The 21,894-nt window shown below is 36.3% G+C and overlaps 2 protein-coding genes across 8 annotated transcripts in view; one reads left to right on the top strand and one right to left on the bottom strand.

The window, feature by feature from the left end:
• The window catches only part of LOC113227174, a 25,379-nt gene extending 9,777 nt beyond the window's left edge, over positions 1-15,602 (bottom strand). For 6 of the 7 annotated variants that reach the window (XR_003310180.1, XM_026460091.1, XM_026460066.1 and 3 more), the window contains exons 1-7: positions 15,481-15,602; positions 3,759-3,876; positions 3,407-3,580; positions 2,851-2,975; positions 2,487-2,681; positions 2,183-2,403; positions 1,894-2,112 (exon numbers count right to left, since the gene is read on the bottom strand). Coding sequence is in view for 6 of the 7 variants with exons in the window: in XM_026460091.1 (XP_026315876.1) it covers positions 1,894-2,112; positions 2,183-2,403; positions 2,487-2,681; positions 2,851-2,975; positions 3,407-3,580; positions 3,759-3,876; positions 15,481-15,528 (1,100 nt within the window). In the remaining variant the exon portion in view is untranslated. Of the gene's footprint in view, positions 1-1,893; positions 2,113-2,182; positions 2,404-2,486; positions 2,682-2,850; positions 2,976-3,406; positions 3,581-3,758; positions 3,877-4,054; positions 4,150-15,480 lie in introns of those variants that run through there. The other variant, XM_026460100.1, reaches the window with a different exon arrangement.
• On the top strand, positions 15,315-21,894 carry LOC113227225. The gene is made up of 6 exons (XM_026460121.1): positions 15,315-15,337; positions 15,489-15,570; positions 17,304-17,401; positions 19,763-19,837; positions 19,929-20,137; positions 21,349-21,894. The coding sequence occupies exons 1-6, from the start codon at positions 15,330-15,332 to the stop codon at positions 21,696-21,698; spliced, it is 822 nt and encodes a 273-aa protein (XP_026315906.1). The 5' UTR covers positions 15,315-15,329; the 3' UTR covers positions 21,699-21,894.

Below are 21,894 nucleotides of genomic sequence, written 5' to 3'. Positions count from 1 at the left end.
CGAGTCAACAAATTTGAGTAATAATAAGTAAGTAATATATAATAAGTAAAAATAGGCGCCTTGACGTCGAGTTGCGGACACCAGCCCGTTACACCAAGTATATAATAAGTACGCATGTCATACAACGTATTAGATAAGTTAGTATATAAGTTATCTACAATAAAGGCTATAAATACTCCCTCATTCTGGTACCCATTAACCAAACTGTTATATTCTGATCAACTGCACAGGACTATAAATATATAATAAAAAAGCTATATGAAAACGCTGTTAAGAGTTGCAATGACCGCTTTTGATGATCCAAAAGTATTATAGTAGAGGTTATATCACAACACAATAGTACTTACTTATATGCCTGCGAAAATGACGGAGTGTGGCACATTTGAATACTTTAACTGCGTTAGGAACTATAATAATCAATTTAAGCGCTTGGATATCCCTTATTCGGACATTACCATATGTTCAAGAGAACAGTTTAATTGTACTGCAAAAAGTAGTGTTTATGCGATATATTTGTTACTAGCTGGTGCCCGCGATTTCGTCTGCGAAGAATAAGTACTACGAGTAGCCTACTGTACTATTTACTTGAGAAATTATTGGTTCTCCATACAAACTTTCATCTCCTATTTTACCCCATTTAAGATTTATTTTTGTAGCAAAAAGTAGTAGTGCAGTGGTGAAGTTACATGCTCATGGGACAGCATTACAGGGTTATGGATATACAGGGGTATGTGGCGTATAACTTACCATCAGGCGCACGACTTGTTCGTCGCGTCACTTTTCATAATACAAAAAGCTTATGCCCTACTTCTAGGTGCCATCTATCTCCATATCAAAATTCATTAAATTTGGGTCTGCGCTTTAGGTTTGATAACGTAACAGACCGAGTTACTTTCGCGTTTATGATATTAGTTTGGATAAATCAACTTTATTTTTTATCATAATAATACAAACGGCCATTTGCTTATGGTAAATTGTCTGTCAATACCTAATAAACCGTAACAAATAATTTTGTTTAAAAATTCTGTCAATAAGAAATTATGATGATTCTTTAAACATTTTGATATTAACTTGAAAGCGCATTCAAATAACTCTAAAAACATACATATATACAAGCAGTGAATTTGTAACAATTTTTACCCACTTGTATACAAGTCGTAAGTAATAACATAGTCGTAAGGCATTCATTGTTACTTAGCGATGATATTTTAATGGTGGCCGATTGAAATAATACTTTGTCTTGTTATATTTCACTAACTCAAGTACAAAAAACTTAAGGGCGCCTTCGAATCAAACGCTTATATGTAGAAGTGCGTCAGTAGCGCCTCTGTGGCGCTACAGTCGCACCTCAACTAATTTTCATATAATATTTAGAAGCGCAATTGTAGCGCTACAGACGCATCACGCGCGCTACTTTTGCAGACTAGATATTGTATGAAAATTAGTCAAGTCAATTCAGTACCAGCTATAATTTGAAAGCGCCCTAAGTTCCTTAGTCGTTCGTAGATTAAAAAACTTATTAAGTTGTTCACTTCAAAAGTAGTCACTTGATGCAGTTCTTAAGTTCACCTTTATGTAGTAAAAATAATAACGAAGAATAATAGTACCTATTGTGTAGTAAAAAGTTAAGAGATGTATAAAATTGTGCCCAATTGGCTTTACTAGCACCTTATGAAATAATTACAATATCTATAAAGCTCTTGAGCAGTAAATTTGTGTTGTTCGACTTTGCGTATCTACATATACGCAAGCAACAGGCAAAGTTTGATAAACCCATTTAAAATTTGTATTATTGCCATGAAATATAAGTGCACTATTCTATTGACCATTACTTAGTGTTCCTTAAAACTGAGTTAGCTACTGTATTATAAAAGTTCTAAATATTATTGTTACCCGCGAATGTCATTTGAGGAAGAAGGAAGATGTGGTGCGGACTGAGAGGCGCGCGTCGGGCTGTGACGCCCGGTTGTATCAACCACGGCATGGTCCAGTCGTCGCTGCTGTTCAGCTATCATGTTTTCCAGCCGCTGCGGCAGTGACAGCAGGTTTGTAGGAAAATTCACTGTGCGTTTCTTATCTATATCCGCATTATGTGGCGGAGGATGAGGAGACCTGGTCAAAACGTTTTTAAGTTACGTTACCCAAATCCAAATTACCTTTTATCAAAGCAAGTTCTTCTTACCTCTCCGGCGAAACCTCGGAAGAGTTGCCCGCAAATTCAATTTGAGTAGCCCGAGGGACAGGCAACGTCGGCCCCTTGCCGAATAGCCTCGCTTTCATTCTTCTAAAAGACTGACTCAGACCAGGCCTTGGTATTTTGGGGACTGGTTCGCTTTGTACACTGGTTTCATCATCATCCTGTACACTGACAGCTTGATTAACCATCGTTGGTGCTTCGACTTGCTGTAATAAAATGAAATGGTATTACGTGTCTACCTACAAGTAGGTACAATATGTACAAAAACAAAATTGTATAATATACTCACAATTGATATATCTTCTGCTCGTTTACCACTGACGTGTAAAACTACGGAGACAACCAGGAACAAATTCAGAATGAACAGAATGCCAAATCTCGAATAGAGGAGCACCATTACCCAAGCGGCCCATGAAGTATTGATCTCTACATTACCTATGCCACTCACGGAAGCACCAATAAAGGCAATAGATTCTGCTAGAGTCTGAAATTTATTGGATTGTTACTAACAGGAAACAGTAATGATTGTAAACATAGGCGGGTAACACACGGGCGTAGTGCTCGGCCACGGTAAGCGCAGCGTCATAAAAGCGGAGCTAATAAGCGTAGAGACACGACTCGCCCATTTATTATCACCATAGTTTACAACGTACCCTTGTGTGAAAAGAGTCATTTGCGTAAATAGATGTGGCAGTTATATCCAACGCACAAATAAGTATAGTTATTATTATCCATGGCCATCGTATGGGTTTTGTTGTTTTGTCCTTTGCTCCACCTCCTATAATATTGAAAATTTTAACATATAATTAATTATTTATATGCAAAGTTATAAAAACTCTAAAAGTAAATAAAATAAAAATAAAAGTGGGAGAAATAAAACCTTGTAATATTAAGTAATTAATAAACATAGCTCAGAACACGAACATGAATATAAATAGAACACACCTGCTTAAGAATATAACAATCGACGTCGAATGACCGGATTAGTTTTTCTTCTACGCGACGTGCTCCAGGACTACCAAAATTAAGCTTGGTTAAGAGATCACATTGATGTCTTTTGTATGGGAGATACGAAAAAGTAGTATAATAATTATGCAATATTGAGGTCTTTTAATTTTTATGACAATGCCTAAATTTTTGGTGACGTAATTGTACCGCGGAACCTGACGGATGTGTTGTAAATCGAAAAAAAAAGTTTGTAGTTCTCACTCATGAGTCCAATACAGGTGATGAACCAGATAGCGCTCAAACCGAGGCTGACACAGTTAACGAGAAAAGTCCTTTGTGCCGTGAACGGTACCTCGTTGAGTATCACCATTGCTTGGCTCGGCAAACCTTCTATGTTTTGACCAATAGTTATTCTATTACCACATGGTACGGGATCTGAAATTAATTAAGTTTTAAATACACTGGAATACACGTTCAAATCTCATGAATAAGATCATTTTTGTCTGATTTACGATTATTAAGAACTAATTAAAGAACGGTTATTACAAGTACTGCATTTTCAGGATTTTCGAATTGTTTGATGATTTTTTTTGTTGTAGAAGTTCATACTTACTGTGGAAATATAAAATTCTTATAAATAAGAGCAAGGGCACTTCTTTTAGAAAGTCAATAACACAGAAGTATTGCAATAATCCAATTGAGGTGAATATTATCTGACCCAAAGCTTGAAACTGAAAAAAAAAGTACTTAGTGTGCACAAAGGTAAATACATCACTATGACATGGGAAATGTCGTAATTTTTTACGCTATTTAAATATTCGTTAGTGCCTATGTGTCTATAAATAAAGATTTTACTGCAACCATTTCATCAATTTAAATACTGCACCAAATTTTGAAAATGAGATTCACGTCGCATCAAATAAAGTAACATACTTGATAGTGCTTAAAAAAGGTCGCGAAGTGATCTCTCGCGACCGAATGCGCTCAGCGAATGCTCCCGGCGACTGAGAAAATATAGGTGAAACCAATGACCTTGTATACATTCAAGCAGAGAAATTGACAGTCCTTACTAAAAAATACCAGTTTTGAATTTTGTTTTTTTTTATTTATCTACAAAATTAAACGATTTGAATTGTCATTGGTCAAAAAAGTGGAATTTAACGAGAGCATAGTTTCGTCCAATGGTTTTTTTTGACTCGTTGCGGCCTAAATCAGAAAGAAAGTTTCGATAGACTAAAATTAGCATTTAGTTATGAAGCTCCATGTATTGCCACTTTTTATTTATTTTATGGTTCAGAAAGATTAAACGAAGAGGTTTGCAAAGGGCGACAGCGACTACACAGGAAAACATCAAGGCTGTGAGGCTTATGACTGAAACATCAGCAGATACGAACTTTGTTAGCTAATTTATATACTCGATGGCTAAAGGCATGAATCAATTTCAAGCAATTTTGCACAAGACCTGCCAGTGAGGAAGCTTTGGATTCCTCACAATTTGAATAAACATCTAAAACACTGCCGCGTGGAATGGGGTTGCCACAAATGCTATGAAGTGGTGCATGAAACGTCAAACACAGATTTTGACATAGTGACAGTTAATGAAAGCTAGAATTCCTTCTTCTTTTTTTATTTTTCTATCCTCTAAGAATTCCTTAGAGGATGGAAAAAAATAAGAGTGATTACTTACACACAGCGACTTTTAACGCGCGTTCGTGAAACGCGCGATTGCATCGCTACACTTGCGATTTATAGGCGATTGCATCGATGCAAGTACGCGATTGCATCGATGCAATTGCTTATAAGGCCAAATGTAACGATGCAATCGCGTGTTTGTATCGATGCTGTCGCGCGCTTGTATCGCGTATGCATCTGTCATCATCATCTGAGTGTGTAAAGGTTGACGATTAGCGACTGCATCGCGTTTAAATCGCTGCTAAAAGTCGCCACGTGAACCGCTCATAATTGGAATTCTTTTAAAACTGACACTCGCCGATGCCATAAAGAAAATAATTACCTGAGGAACCTGCGTTGCGAAATCATAAAATGTAAAAAAGGGACGGAGTGCCGGAAAAAAGATTAGGCTTATTTTTCGGTACACACTACCCTCGTATATTATTGAAAAATTACAAAACAGTTATTGCAGATTGGTATATGAACAGCTTTTACCTTTTGCCTTACAAAATGTTAAAGAACGATGTCCGCGAAGCAGACTGATCCTGCACCATGGTAATGCTCCAGCTCACTCCACTAAACAAATTAACCAGTTTTCGTAGTACCGTACCTAAATCTCGAATTATTGTGTCATCCGCTATACAGTCCCAACCTTGCATCTTGTGATTTTTATTTATTTCCTAAAATTAAGAATAAACTGAGAGGAATCCGTCACACTAACGCATAAGAGGCATTAGCAGCCTGCCAACTAGCCGTGTCAGGGGTCGTAGCAGTAGAGCTCCTTGTGAAAGAGTTCGTCCAGGGAAGTACTGCCATCTTACCTATTTCTGCCGCCAAGCAGTAATGTCAGCATTACTGTGTTCCGGTTTTGTAGAGAAGGGGTCCTGGTGAAATTGCATCCACGTGGGACTTGTCAACTTATGTTCCAGGGTGACGGGCATAGTGGCAGTGCCCCTCAGATCTTTTGCGATTTAAAGCTCTGAGTGACACTGCAACTTTTATGGACAGGCGTGCAGCTTAGCATCAGGCGCACGACTTGTTCGTCCCGTCATTTGATATATTAAGAAAAAGGTACCTAGAGAAGGGTGGGCAAACTGCTTCACATAATGATTTTATCACATGAAAATCTGCGTTGACTTGAACTATTATAAAATCGAACATGTTAAGGTATGAAGCATTGACTTACAAATAAATGGACGACGGGTCTAAAACAAAAACCACGAAAAAAATGTCCCAAGTCAACCTATTCGAAATGTAAATTGTAATGTCATCGCAGTATCGCGCTGTCAGTAGAACAAATGAAGACTAAAGCGGAGTGTCGCGCTCTGTATACGATTTTAGCGCCTTACAAGTGCGGACACTTTTTAGCGCGGACCCGACGTCCATATAATTGTAAGTCAATGGTATGAAGCCTTTATTGTGTTTTGTGCCTACCATAGAGATCGTTTCCATAGTAACCTTCTAACTTGTGTTGTCACTGAATATAAAACATACATTGCTTTAACTGCGCTGAGTTTATTCTATTATAAAGTGCGCGCGGAACTATCTGGCCGCGCCTTAGGTAGGGACAGGGGTGAGGGGGCGGGTTGCTTGCTGCTCGCAACGCACATGAGATTAGACAGTGACGACCAATCTCGAGATATCGTGAACAATAATTGTTCAGTTATTGAAAAGAAAAAATTAAAGCCAATTGAACTTTTACAAGTTTATATTATACCTATCTAATTAATTGCAATGTACAATGTACAGTACAGGCCGCCACAAACTGTCAGATTTCCTCAATTGATTTTCAACTTAAAGTCCAGGGAATAGAGTATAAAATTGATTGGATAAATTTGACATTTATGTATTGATGGACTTGCTGTTGTCCGTACATTGCAATTAAAAGTAAAATAAACCAAAAACAAATTAAATGAAATTCTTCCGACATATTTGAATCATTTATGAAATTATTATTAATTAATTAGTGTAACTAACACGACTTTGTATTTATAGATATGAAATTACTCTGACATATTATCCTCTGAATCACTTGATTCTGAATTGTCTGAACTTGAGTCAGAATCATCTTGTAAGTTTATAATGAATTCGTCCATCACAGTATCATATCTCATATCATGATTCCAGTATTCTTGTTCGTTTTTTTGTACGTAGTCGTCGCATTTTTGCCATTGTTCGGCAGAAAATTCAGAAAATAGTCTTGTTAGTATTGTAATTTTCTCGTCCAATGTAGCATTAATGTGATCTCTGGCCAGGCAATTTTTTATATTTGCCCACACAAGCTCGATTGGGTTGAGATCTGGATGATATGGAGGTAGTCTTAGAACAGTATGACCTGCACCTTTCAGAAGTTCATCAATCGTGTATATTTTTTCTGATTGGGTCGTATTAATCAAGCCCAAGAGTTCAGCTTTGACCATCGTGGGAGAAAAGGGCACGTTATGATTTTGCAACCAATTCTGCATATTAATTTTCATACAGGACATAGTCGGTTTCTTCTCAACTTGCACACAGTGGTAAGCTGCATTGTCCATAACTATGACTGAGTTAGGTGGAAGTTTAGGTATTAACTTTCGATCAACCCAGTTGTAAAAATTTGTAGAGTTCATGTCTCCATGATAGTCTCCTGTTTTTGAATCTGATTTAAAAATTAGCAGAGCATCGTCAACTAACCCGTTCCGACTACCAGCGTGAACTATTATTAAACGCCTTCCTTTGCCTATATCTGCATAAACACCAGGCTCCGACGAAGATTGCCAACATTTTTGGACATTATGACTTTGGTTAACGTAAGTTTCGTCCAAAAAGAATATATTTCGTTTGTCTTCTCTGAATTTTCTTATGGCCCTCAAATATTTCACTCGCCATTCAACAATGTTTGGTCTCTCTAATAAAAGGGATCTCTTCGATTTACATTTTTTAAATGAATATCCCAGTTTGTGCAAAAGTTAATTGTTTAATTTTGCTTCCCCTGTATTTTGCAAGGATGTTTTACTTTGAGCAATCACTCTCCTTACACTTCGTTCTGATATCCCGGTTGCTTCTGCCACTAATTTATGAATATTCGCATCAGTTTTATATTCTAAACTATTGACATCGGCTTTCCGTTTTTTAAAAAACGTATGCACTTTAAATATTATTTCCTTAGATTGTCTTTTTATCGGCGGACTCATCTTGACATTGCAATCTCTTGTGCGTTTTGTCTAAACTAGCCAGAACTGTCAACGTGTGTTGCCGCCGCGAAGTCCGGCGCCGAACTGAGTATTCTGAGTAATGACATCAAGTGCCCCCGCCTCCCCGTCCCACCGCTCACATACCTAAGGCGCGGCCAGCTAGTTCCGCGCGCACTTATACCTCTTATTCGATCCTATATATCTAATTTATAAATCTTTAACATGGTGGCAGAGCGTAAGGAAAGAAGTTTTATCCTGGGAAAGAATTTTTTCCGTTTCCGTTCTTTTACGAAAAGAAAAATTCATATGGTGAAATCTGTACCAGGTGTCAACCGCTATGGATAAGGCGATTGCAGATAGGACACTTAAGATTCAAGAAACTTCAAATCATAGAATTATAGAATAATGGTTGTTATTAATGCCATCCCTGGAGCCTTAGATATCATCGAAGATAGGCGATGTAAGCCGCAAACACCAGCTGCAGAGGCATCAGAGGCTGTGAAAGCTAAGTATGAAAAAGAATTACAGGAATTCATGAACATTGACAGTGCCGCCTTAGTTGTCATGACGACAAATATGACAGATGAAATTTTAAATCTTGTCAAGCGTTTGACAAGTTCACAAGAAGTATGGGAAGAGTTAACTAGGCTATATAGAGAAAATAGTGAAAATAAAAGCTATGATCTATGTCTACAATTCTTCAGTTATAAGAAAGAGACAGCAAATGACATAGCGAATCCTTATTCTGCTTTAAAGAATATCTGGCATGAATTGAACTGTCAGTTAGATTCAAAAGTACCGGACATGCTACTGATCTGCAAGATTTTGGACACTTTACCGGAAGAATTTTTCGCTTTTAAATCAAGCTGGCTACTTATGACTAAGAAGGACAGAACCATGTGTGTAGTTAGATATATATAACTACCCATATGGGTAGTTAGATTGACTACACTACATTTTATGTGCCCATGAAAAAACCTTAAAGAACAAAACTGAAGATAACGGCACCAGTGGGGCGTTATTATGAAATCTTCAAAAGGTCAGAAAAAGAATTGAAATACAAATAATGTGGATTACCTAGACATCAAATAAGACAGTGCAGGAAATGGATTTCAGACGAAAGGCCGTACAAAACCGCGACCAACGTCGAATGTTATCCTACAGATCCTTGACCCTTGACAACTCACAAGTCCCAGATAAAGAGAACTGGTTCGTAGACAATGGTGCGACAAACCGTGTAACGAATAAAGTTGATCTTTACGAGACATCAGAATATTTTAAAGGTACAGTTACTGCAGCCAATGGGCAAACCATAGAAGCATTACGAAAAGGAAATATCCTTGCTGAGGCTGATGTTTCTGGAAGACGAGAGCAAATTTTACTTAAAGATGTATGGTATGTCCCATGTACCAAGATTAATTATTTTTCTGTTCGTGCTGCACATGATCACTCACCAAATACAGTCTTCGAGTCAAAACCCGACATGTGTACACTGAAAGTAGCTGGAAGGATTACGTTAATTGGTACACGACAAATTGATGGAGTGCTATATAAATTAAAACTTAATTGCCTGTCACCGAAGACAGAAATTAACGCAGTAATGACGAATTCACTACAAGTCTATCATGAGAGGCTGGCTCATTAGAATAAACGACATGTAAAAAATGTCATAGAAAAAGAATTTGGATTAAAAGTGGAGGATAATCAAACAGATCTGTGTTAAGACTGTGTATATGGAAAAGCCCATAAGCTGAAGTTTGGTACAAGAATACGAGCTACTCAGCCAGGAGAGTTAATTCATACCGATATACGTGGACCTTTTCCGTACTCGATTAGTAAGTTCCGATATTACCTAAGTTTAAAGATGACTTCACTCGCTATCGACACTTGTATTTTCTGAAACAGAAATCTGAAGCATTGTCAAAGCTTAAATTGATGTTACCTGAAGCTAAAGTTGCTGGACACACTGTTAAAGAAATCCTGAGCGAAAATGGGGGAGAATTCGATAACGAGAAATTCCAGAAGATCTTACACGAGTATGGCATAAGACAGAGACTAACGATGCCCCACAAACACGAACAAGCTGGACGCGTCGAAAGAGAGAATCGGACGATAGAAGAAGCAGCACGATCTATGAGGAGTATCACTCATGAGGAGATACCTCAAGGTCTTTGGGCGGAACTAATTAACACTGTGGCGTATATCTTAAACCGCACTGGCCCATCAAGCGTAGAAGGAAAATCACCCTATGAGTTATGGTTCAAAAAGAAACCTGGTATAAAGCATCTTAGAATCATTGGTTGTAAATGTTATGAACACATTCCCAAAATAAGTCGCAAGAAGCTTGACAAAGAAGCTCAGAAAGGAATATTAATTGGTTTTGATGGAGATGAAGGCTATAGGAATTGGGATAAAGTCAATTATAAGTTGATCAGATCTAGAGATGTAACGTTTGAAGAGACACTGTTACTAGGATTGAGAGACGAGAAAGACATTCCTTCACCATCAACTCGAATCAATGTAACATTTCAAAGTGAGCTACCAGATCTCCAACAAGAGACGCCCAAAGAAAATATTGTACAGCAGAATGATGCTCCAGACAGGCGAGAATCTGAAGATGAGCCGCTGCCTTCATCATTACAGTACAATGGATCGTTCGAGAGAGAAGTTTATGTTCAACAAGAGCAAGATCAAATGGGTCAAATAGATATCTAGGAATCAGAGCAGTCCCATGTAACTATAGAGCCTGAAATTGAAGAAGACGTACATAATGATGTCGGTGAACTTTCTGAAAATGAAATTGAACAGTCGTCTCGAATGACTCTTAGAGATAGGACTACCCTCAAACCTCCAAGTCGGTACGAAGATTTTATCTGCAACATGACATCATGTGCACTTGTTGACGATCCTAAAACTTTCAAAGAAACTATGTCTAGAGCAGATCGTTGAAAGCCATTCCTTGCAAATGGATATTCAAAATCAAAACTAAACCTGATGGTACTTTGGACAAGAGGTAGAAAGTAGATAATAGGAATTGCTGCTAAGGAAAATATGTCTCTGGCCCAATTCGACATTTCAACTGTCTTCGTATATGGAAAGTTGATTGAGGAAATTTATATGAAGCCTCCAGAAGGGAACACTACTGATAGTAAGCTTGTGTTCAAGTTGAAAAAGAGCCTGTATGGACTGAAGCAGGCACCCCACTGTTGGAATCGACGTATTACCGACTACATTATAGCAATTAGATTTAAACAGAGTACAGCGGATCCCTGTCTGTTTATTAGAAAGAGAGGTAAAACTTAAATTGTTTTAGCCCTATACGTTGACGACGGTCTTTTCGCTTCAACAAGTGAAAAGAAAGCGAAAATGTTTCTAGAAGAGCTGGAAAAACGTTTTAAACTTACAAGCAAACCAGCAAACTATTTTCTGGGAATGGAAATAGAAAAGAAATCAAATGGTTCCATTTGGCTTCATCAAAGAGCATACACTAAACGCGTTCTAGAAAGATTCGGCGTGGAGAATTGTAAAGCTGTTGCTATCGTAAAGTTTAACAAAGAAAAAGCCTAAAAAGATCAAGATAATTTTTTGACCTTCCCTTATCATCAAGTAATGGGAGCATTAGCTTACCTCATGAGAGATACAAGACCAGATATTGCATATACTGTAAGTGTCGTATCACGAAATCTTGATAATTCCTCAAAAGAGCATGTCCTAAATGTAAAGCGAATATTACGCTACTTGAAAGGCACCTTAGAGAAAAGAATTATTTACAGCAATGACAAAGCCCTTGGCTTAGAATGTTATAGCGACGCTGATCACGAAGGTGATCATGATACAGGACGCTCCACTACTGGCATATTATGTTTGTTTGCTGGAGCACCAATATCTAAGCAGAGTAAGCGGCAATCTACCGTGGCTATTTCCTCCACAGAAGCAGAAATTGTAGCTGCGGATTATAAAAGATATCACAGATGAGGATGTCTCACGAGCCTATGTATTGACAATGAGTCTGCAATTAGGCTAGCTAAGAATCCGCCGTATGAATTTCATCAAAGAACGAAGCACATAAAAATAAGATCTTTCTTTATACGAGAATGTGTAACAGATGGCATCATCGAAGTGAGCATAGTACCGGCAGTTCGGCAACTAGCTGATATTTTGACGAAACCCTTATATGGATCCAGGATCCTAGAGCTTTGCAACCTTGCAGGCATCATAAACAGGGCTGGATGTTAAGGCATGAAGCCTTTATTGTGTTTTGTGCCTACCATAAAGATCGTTTCCATAGTAACCGTGTAACTTGTGTTGTCACTGAATATAAAACACACATTGCTTTAACTGTGCTCAGTTTATTCTATTACCTCTTATTCGATCCTATATATCTAATTTATAAATCTTTAACAGAACATTCCATAGTTCCGAGTGCATTTAGTTTAATTCATCCACATACTTTTGACGAGTACCTACAGTATATGTTCTTCACGTAAAATAGCGGTTTAGATCAATCGGAAGTAAACGAATTCCAATGGATTGCACAGATAATAAGTTTCGTAAGGTGTGGACTCATTCGTGACACAGCGTGTGACAATTTGTACCGTACATTGCTATGTAAAGTACGATAAGATACGCTACTCCGTGAATTCCCGGGTCGGAAGACAGATAAATAATGCTATAACTGTAACCCTCATCCCTTCCGCTATCGGGCATAAGGCTCTAAGGAGAGGATTTTAAAGGCTACAACTAAAAAGCGTCAAAAAATAATTAGTAGGTACTTACCTATTCGTACCTAAAAAATAGAAAATGGCATTCGTTACCTACATTAGGATGTAAGATATTAAAACATTCATCCACGTCTCATTTGACTTTACCGTCCACTAATGAACCTAGACATTTTCACACGCAATTAAGAAAGTATTTATCATCTAACCATACAGCGAATCTTAAAGTTATCAGTCGTATTTATAGAGGATACCGCAATCGGCATGTTGTGAAATTTGATCTTTTTCGACTACCACATTTTATATTATTTCTTTGATTAAAAATAAAATGCGCATTTGACCTCCATGTTATCTAATGGAAAGCGACAATGAGGTCGACGATTTAGCATCTGAATAATGCCTATTCACTCCTGCCTTGGAAAGGCCCATGTTATAGCGTTCGGGGAATAAGCCTGCAGCAGAGAATTTCTACCACCATCGACTATTATAAAGAGATCAGATTCAGATTCAATCCGCTATGACATCTAAGTATAATTATAATACTAAATATACCCGTTTTCAACCAATTACACCAACCACATCAGGTCCATGCAGAAAGTGCGAGATTCAAACGCGGAGAAAAATGGATACCAAAAACCTCCCAAGGACAACGTCTTCAGTCTATAGACAAGAACATTCTCAGCAACTACATGTTCCAAACAAAACATTATCAATAGTGATAATGTTTTGTTTTAGTGTTGAATTTTGTCAAAGAGTATCTGTACCGTAGTATCGTGGTTAGACGTGACCATGTGACAGTCTATTGGGAATGACCTAGGCAGGCAGATAATATTGAGTGTTTACTCAATGATATTTATCCATAGTTGGGAAATTAACGTAAAGCCCCTGGCAAAGTCGCTATTAATTGCACAACACATTTCATTTTGCTTTAACGCAGGGGCTTTCCATTTACTATTTATAATTATTATATTACTAAAAAGAAAAACAAATAAAGTAAAAGAAAAAAATACAGTCGAGTTGTTGAAATTGTTGATGTTATGTTATGTATTTCCTTGAGAAAATGTAAAGATCTTTAGACCATGCCGCCTAGTCTTTTTTTATATTTTTTAAATTTATGTATGGTAACCATAGTAACTGTTATTCATATAATATTATCCCTACTCTGTTATTGTGTAATCATAACACTGTTGCTTATTAAGCTGTGATATTGAAGTATTGTGTCTTCACAACACATCGTAAACTCAGAGTGTGTATGGAACGCCGCATCTAGTACGCTAGTACATAGATATCGTTGCATAGAAAATTTAATTTGATGGAAAGTTATACTACCCAAAATAAACAAAAACGAATTTTAAAGGAAGTCCTAAATTTTCGTATAAGTGTACTGGCGCGTAAAATATAGAGCAAAACATACATTCTGATATATCTGAGTTTACAACTTTGCTTTGTTATAATGAGTTAGTCAGAAACAGAGCACAAATTGTAAGATGTGGTGATTTAGAATCAAGGGCACTGACGATGGATGCGGATGACTGTTCGCAACTATTATTTAATATGTAGGGAAGGTATTCTTTATTTCAAATAATAACAATATACACATCGTGTGATCCCAACAATTCGTCTTACTTATCAGGCGTCTAAACTCTTAACAAAACTGATAAAGTAACTGACATTTCTCTACACAATACGTTCTATATCCGAGTGTGTTTTAGGTCACTGATAGTGACTAAATTAAATGATCGCGCTGTTAAAAATAATATGAACCACATTTATAATGTAGTTATATAGAAAGTTCGCTAAAATTTCGCTTCGCAATGAAGATAAAGTAAAAGCAAAATGTTTAAAATGCAAGCGCACGGCATTTCTTTCACTTTTTTCTAAATCTCTACTTAATAGATACAAAAATTTATTTAAAATACGTATGCGCAACTGTTTTTAGTTCAACTGTATTATTACAAATAGGTAGGCATTATTATTAGTAGAATAATAGTTCTAATGTATTAGTGATATTGGTACCCAGATACCTAGTATTTCAGTTATAACATTATTAATTTCATAACATTACCAATATAAATATAGGTACTATGGTACTCACATTGAAATTTATTTAAGATTGTTTTATACTTACAGGATTCTTAATTTCAATGCTTTACTCTCTCAAACTCGTATCATAAAAAGAGTGATTATTCAGGAGATGGCAAAACTTTTTATTTATTATAAATTTCTTATCAAGGGTGTTGATTCGAATGCATTACTTTAAGACTAGGTAAAAGCCAGTGAGTGAATATGAAGGAAAGATAATGTGAAATCAGCCTGAAAAATTTGTATACACAATCCATTTCAATTACTTAATGCTTTGAGATAAGAGTTTGAGAAGTAAGGCGACCATTTGGAGGGACAAAATTTACAAAATGTCTTGAAGTTAGCTGCATAAAATACGAAATTATGTTGTGTAAAAATGATAGCATTACTCGTATTTCCTTACATGATTGAAATAGAATAGTATCGAGCCAACAAAATTAACCGCACTGTAAGTATTAAGAGATCTATAAGAAGATAAGATCTACAAGATCTTCCGTATTCGCTGTATCGAAATTACACCATAATATTACAGAAAAATACATGCGTATGTAAGTATACAACAATTTTATTCCAAATAGCGTCAGATTTCCGACTAGCTAAATATAGAGAAAACGTAAATATAAAATATTTATATAAATAAAAATAGCATATTTTTGCAGTCGCATTTTAGGCAAAAATATATTTTACTTACCATTGTAGCGATGCCCGCGATGATCATAGCTTTATTGGTCGCACTCATTGCCAAGCCTGCCCGTACAAAAGGCACACAGTTCGCAAGTATGTAAGTATAAAGTATGACCTATTTAACGGAGACTCGCGTTATCTTCTTAAAACTATCATTTCGAGAACAGTTACACAGGCTAGCAAAACGTCCGCCGCCGCCCAGCTTCTCACTGAGACACACCTGAATCTTAACAATCGTCAGATAAAGATGTCATCGGCAACGATATTTAGATAATCGTAAAACACATTTAAAGAACGCATGTGCTGTGTGAACAGAATATGAAAGATACTACACTCATAAGACGCTGTTCACCCACCTACTCACTTTTGAGAATTTTGATGAGTGAGATTGTGTAATATGTATACCCGCTTGGTTACATAAAATCATAGTTCTGATTAGGTATGTATGTATTACGTTGAACTAGAACGCAAGTGAAGGTGATTACCTTTTAGTACCTGCCCATTTGTGCGTACATAAATACGTAGTTGCTAAACTGAAGCTGGTTTTAAAATACATTGTAGGCATTGCTACTAAGAAACTGTTTTTCAATATTGTTTAAAGTTGATAGTGGAAGAAATAGAGGGGCTGGCACGTTTGAGTCTACTGGTATGTAATATAATAATATATCACAACCAAGAACGAAAATCATTAAAACATTGTGTGACAGTCATATTGAAAATAACTTTTCTATATAGTTCTATACCTGATTGACTAAATCTATGTGATTGACTGACTTTCCGTACTTCCTCTGATCGTGCGAAAATACCGCTTCATCGCTTAAGTATTTAATAGGTATTTATACTTTTTTTTTACATTACCAAGGGACGGGACGAACAATCCTATTCCTGTCATCCTGGGACATAAGGTGACAAGTGCCATATGCCTGTAATTCTTAGAGGATGGAAAAAGGCGAAAGATTTATTCGTTTTGAAGGGAAATGAGGACATTGGCGCAATCGCCATTTTTTTGTATAATTTTTATTATAATATTAAACTACCGTACATAGTTATTTTTACTTGACATTGGCAAAATCATTGATTATTTCAATGGAGCCATAACATTTAAAAGAAGAAGAAGAAGAGGATGGAAAAAAATAAAGGAATAGTCTAAGCTGTAATTTCACCAGCACCCTTACCCTTAGAGGATGGTTTCCATAGTCTAAGCCCTTACCCTTCAAAACCGGAACGCAATAATGCTGACATTACCGTTTGGCGGTAGAAATAGGTAATGCAGCAGTACTTCCCTGGATGACCTCTTTCGCAAGGAGCTCTACTCCTACTACTTTGAATAAATGACATTGATTGTGACTGAACAATCTAGTCATCAAATTTGGATTAGCAAAGATAGCCAGGACATTAGCAAGTGTAGATGTGTAATCTCCGCCTACCCCACAAGAATATATATGATGTGACTAGAGATGGCTGTATCTTATACTTATAACGTAGTGTATGACTTGTTTTGTAGTAAGTGGTACATACATGCTATGTAAATGCAACACCAAACTACGGTAACGCCGACATTACTCTTCATTTTCTCAGACAGATAATTCCACCCGATTCTCGATAATACATCACTAACTATGTGATGATTTATCGTTAATTAGATAACAAAGGTAATATCATAGGTATGCTAATTTCTGTGTAGTTTAAATAATCCGCGCGTGGTATTTCTAGATCATTTACTATATCTGCCAACATGAAATTATTGGTAATAGGATCTGTTTGAAAATTTTTCACCTCACTTTAATACTTTACTTTGTAAAAGAATATTATAAGAAGATTTTTCCACAGGTATTATTATTCACACTCTCCCCATGGATCGCAGTAGGAGCATCAGACAACACGGAGCCAGGGCATTTGGTCAATTCGACTGATACGAATAAAGATATGTAAGTAATTTAAATTCTTTGCTTTCTATTCTTATTAACTCAAAGAGAACACCGCTGTAAAGTTGCCTGCATATCGGTGTTCTACAGGATATCCCTATCACGGAGAGTGTGCGATGGAATTGCATAATTTCATTCCGCCTTCCCCTTTCCACCATCGTGGGAGTAGACGTGGGCTGGGATTCCACCCCTATGTTGTGGATATTCCCAGGATTCACACGAAGCTTTTCGGTTCCACGTTTATATGACGAGAGGCTAGAGAGTGGAATTCCCTACCTGCAGACTTATTCCCCGAACGCTATATCTTGGACCTCTTCAAGGCGAGAGTGAATAGGCATTATTTAGGTGTGCATGCTACATCGTCAACCGCATCATCACTTTCCATGAGGTGAGATGGAGGTCAAATGAGCACTTATTTCTTATAAAAATAAAGAAAGAAAATATATTATTATTTGAGGCGTCGTACGGAAAAGCAAATTGCCTTGTATTTCTTTCAAATTTTTAAAGTATACAACGTTGTCGAAATACTGCGTTTAGGTTTATTATATGCCACTTCTGTCCCGCTGCTGGGCAAAGGTTTCCCCCCTCTTTTCACATTGTTCTTCGGTCTTGGGCAACTTCTGGTCAGTCCTTTAAAAAGGAGTCTAAAGTTATCTCGCCATCGCCGACGTGGTCTACCGCGTCTGCTTCTTCTTTTGATTTGGGGCTTCCATTCCGTGGTTATCTTGGCCCACATCTCGCTCGGCATGCGGCAGACGTTATGTTACAGCTACAAAATCATATTGTATATTGATTTATATGTCCATATAACTTTATGTGATGGCCACGGTGGCCCAGCGGTTAATAGATATACCTACTGTATGTGGAGACCAATTTGGGTAATCAACGTTTCTAAATTAGTTCTGCTGAGGATATTCAGGCTAGTGCCCTGGAATTAACATCGAGTCTCTGATACACATAATTCATGGTATTCCCTAGAAACTAGGTAAAAGTTAGTAAGAAAAAGAAACTATTCGTACGTATAATAATAATAATAATAATAATTTATTTCATTAAAAGTTTACATTTTACAATCACAGTATCAGGAGTCTCCTTTTAAGCAAAGCAATGCCTGTGGTAGGAGACTCCGCTCTTCTATAACCATAGCTTTCTAATATATAAATTAATCTAAAATGTACGTAAAATATTTAAATATTACAAAAACTCAAATTAATTGGACTATTGATTTTTAACTAAGCTAAGCTAAAGTAAACAAAAATTTAATATTTATGTAGTTTAATATTTATTATGTGTAAAGGGATACAGTGCCAATTTAATTAGTATACTTAGATATTTTGAGTTGTATGGGTGTAATTAATGTTTAATGTGTGAATATATAGTTAAAAGTAAAAGTGATCAAATGTGTATGTATGTATGTGTATAGGACATGTATGTGTGTTAATGTATATAGATGTATTTTAGGAAATAACTATTGTATGGATCTCAGAAGATTCTCTGTTTCCTCGTAATTAAGTAATTTCAACCACTTATATAATCGGTTTTTGCATTCATAATAGTTTTTATTAAATATATTTAATTCTTTGTTAATTTTATTATATAGATATGATGAGCGTCTATTGAACTGCATAGCGGCAAACGTTGTCTTAGTTGTAGGAACCTGTACTACATAATCCCTCCTTCTTTTATTTTCTATTTTACTGTCATATGGTAATGTCTTATGCATTTTAAGAACAATCTGCAATATATATAGTTTTCTGACGGATAGTATATTACTTAAGATATAAATATTTTCTGTTGAATAGTCCATTTTTTTTAAATACATGACTTTAATCAAAGCTCGGTGTGCTCTCTCAAGCTCTATAAATTTTGTCTTTGACGCGCCTCCCCAGACACCTATGTATCGTTGGCTTACAAGTGAAACATAATTAGAACAAATATCACATTAATTTAAAAATATTTTTAATTAAATTTCAATCTAACAACATTCAAAGCTTCAAAGAATTCATTAGGAATACATTGGTGTACATTGGATATGAAACTATTTTTCTCGTACCTATCTAAAATTGCGTAAGTTCTTTCTTGAAGGTATAAAATCGTGTATATTTGTTTTTTTTTAAAGGTATAAAATCGTTTATTTAGGTATGAGATTATGAATATTGTTTGAAGAAAAAAACAAATATGCACAATTATATATCCAAAAAGTAGTTTCATTTCCGAAATTAAGTACTATTTCCTAATGTAAAATTATTTATTCTAACACTTATCACAAAACTTGAATCTTCGAATTTTTGCTTTCCTTATAATCCAATAATATAGGTACAGAAAAAAAAATCGAAGAGGTATATTTGTTTTATTTGGCCTCAGGTACGTCATTAACGCGATGGTGTACCAAGTCGGAATTCTTACTAACAAGAGCGATGATACTTACACCAACAGCTCGTGAGTAAAAAGAAAAAACGATTATCTACTATTAGTAGTAATAAATCTACGCGCTAAAAGCTCAAAAGTAAGTCTTTTCTCTATATTGCAGAGGCAATCAAGAAGTTCTAACATTGTATCACACGAATGGATCCAATATAGATTTGAGCAATATTCCTACACCATTGCTGACTAATATCACAGCACAGAGGCTTGTAGGGGTTGCACCAACCTTGGACGTTGGTAATGATTCAGTTGACAATTCTCACGCAACGTGGACCACTCTAAGCCACCTGTCTCCCCTTCAGGCGGCTAACGCAGGTAGAATTCTTTTACTTTAAGAGTCTCAATGAAAGAAATTCTCGTATTTAGCTTCTACTTTTCATCCTGATAAGGTGAACCCAAAATGAGGATAACGTGTTTATTCATATGTAAGTTTATAATACTACTGTTACTTGTAAGTACATGTAACACTTTACTTTAACACGCAAAATAGGCGCTTTGTCGTCGAGTTGCGAATATCAGCCCGTTGCACCAAGTACCAAGTACCACTTTACTTTATATTCACGGGTACCATTGTTATAATTTTCTAGCTATATAACCTTAACGTCTCAACCTAGTTTGAGTTTAGCAAAAGGATTTGGAAATTCGAACTTGACAATGCACTGTAGTGCATCTAACTTTTTCTTTCGATGATAAAATAAACAACTACGTACGCGATTTGTTGTACATTATTTAGGTAATAAAAATCTGTTGGTGTGTTTTATTCTCATTATTGCTGACATGAAATTGACAACGACGACTAATTTTGTTTATTAAAACTGATTTGTTCTAATTATTAATACAAACATCGAACACTCAGAAAAAATTTCCTTCGACCCGGCCGGGTTCGAACCGACGTTTTAAACATACTGTGGCAGACGCTATACCAAGTAAGCCACGGACCGCACCAACGGACTTCACGAATTTTTCTATGTGCTTGTTGTCATGCCTTTTGTATTTGGTTTCAACGACTTTTTAGCCGTAGCTGTGATTTGTTATAGTTCAACTGCTTTTCTTTGATTTACCATTTTCCTCGCTATAGTGAGGTGAAAATTTGTGTGGTTTCCCTCGGCAGCTAAGTTGTTTTGCATCTCGTGCCTTAAAACCCTCGCTACGCTCAGGATTCTATTTCTGAATCACTCACTTCGCTCATATCGTCAATCGTATCATCGTAACCTTCGCTTGCTAAGTTCCAATACAAGCACTCGCGTGAAACAACAACTTTGCAGCCTTCCATAATAAATAACTATTATAAACCAAGTTTTTAAACAAGGCTTGAAACTTTAAATCAATTGTAGTTAGATATTACCCGTAAAGGTAAATCAGTCGGAAGCTTCAACAAAGAGTGTAGCATCGATGGAATTGACGGTTAAGCATTGTTAACTTATTTAATCATATCACTTATGATATAAGTTTACTGTCAGCATTAGGCAATTTTTTCATTTCCATTTTGTGACACCTAATAATCAATCATCCGCGGGTTGTTTTAGAAAATCCTAAGGAGACCAGAGCTACGAGGCAAATTACATCCGATGCAGAAGAAGATCTAGAAAATTATAACGGCGCGGCCGTCGATAATGATTTCAATAACCGTCCTATGTTAATGGAGAGACTATTCAAGAGATCTCTGATAATGAAGCGAGATGTGTCTACAGAAGGCAAGACTCCAATTAAAGTCGTTGAGGGTTCCGCTGTAATTCCCGAGGAGGCTGGCGTGCAATCCATTGGCATACCACCTCTGCTTACCTTAAACAATAACTTGTCTGAAATACCGGTGCCAATACCTAACACTTCCGTTGTCCATTATTCCAAAATCAACACTCTTGTTCACGCGCTTTGATCAAAAGTTCCCATAATTATCTAATCATTTCAGTTACAAATAAAAGTTCGTCTATATGGACTTGGTAACTTATTACTAGATATTACCATAGGTTGACAATTAGAATTCTGTACCTAATTGTGTTGAAAATGTATTCAATGTATTTCAAAGCTTTCACGAATAAAGTATTAAAAATATTTGCAACGCATATAAGTTT

The sequence above is a fragment of the Hyposmocoma kahamanoa genome, unplaced genomic scaffold (genome assembly GCF_003589595.1).
Source record: "Hyposmocoma kahamanoa isolate Upper Pololo Valley unplaced genomic scaffold, ASM358959v1 100021, whole genome shotgun sequence".
In the NCBI taxonomy this organism is placed as follows: Eukaryota; Metazoa; Arthropoda; class Insecta; order Lepidoptera; family Cosmopterigidae; genus Hyposmocoma; species Hyposmocoma kahamanoa.
This window is presented reverse-complemented; position numbering and strand designations above follow the sequence as displayed.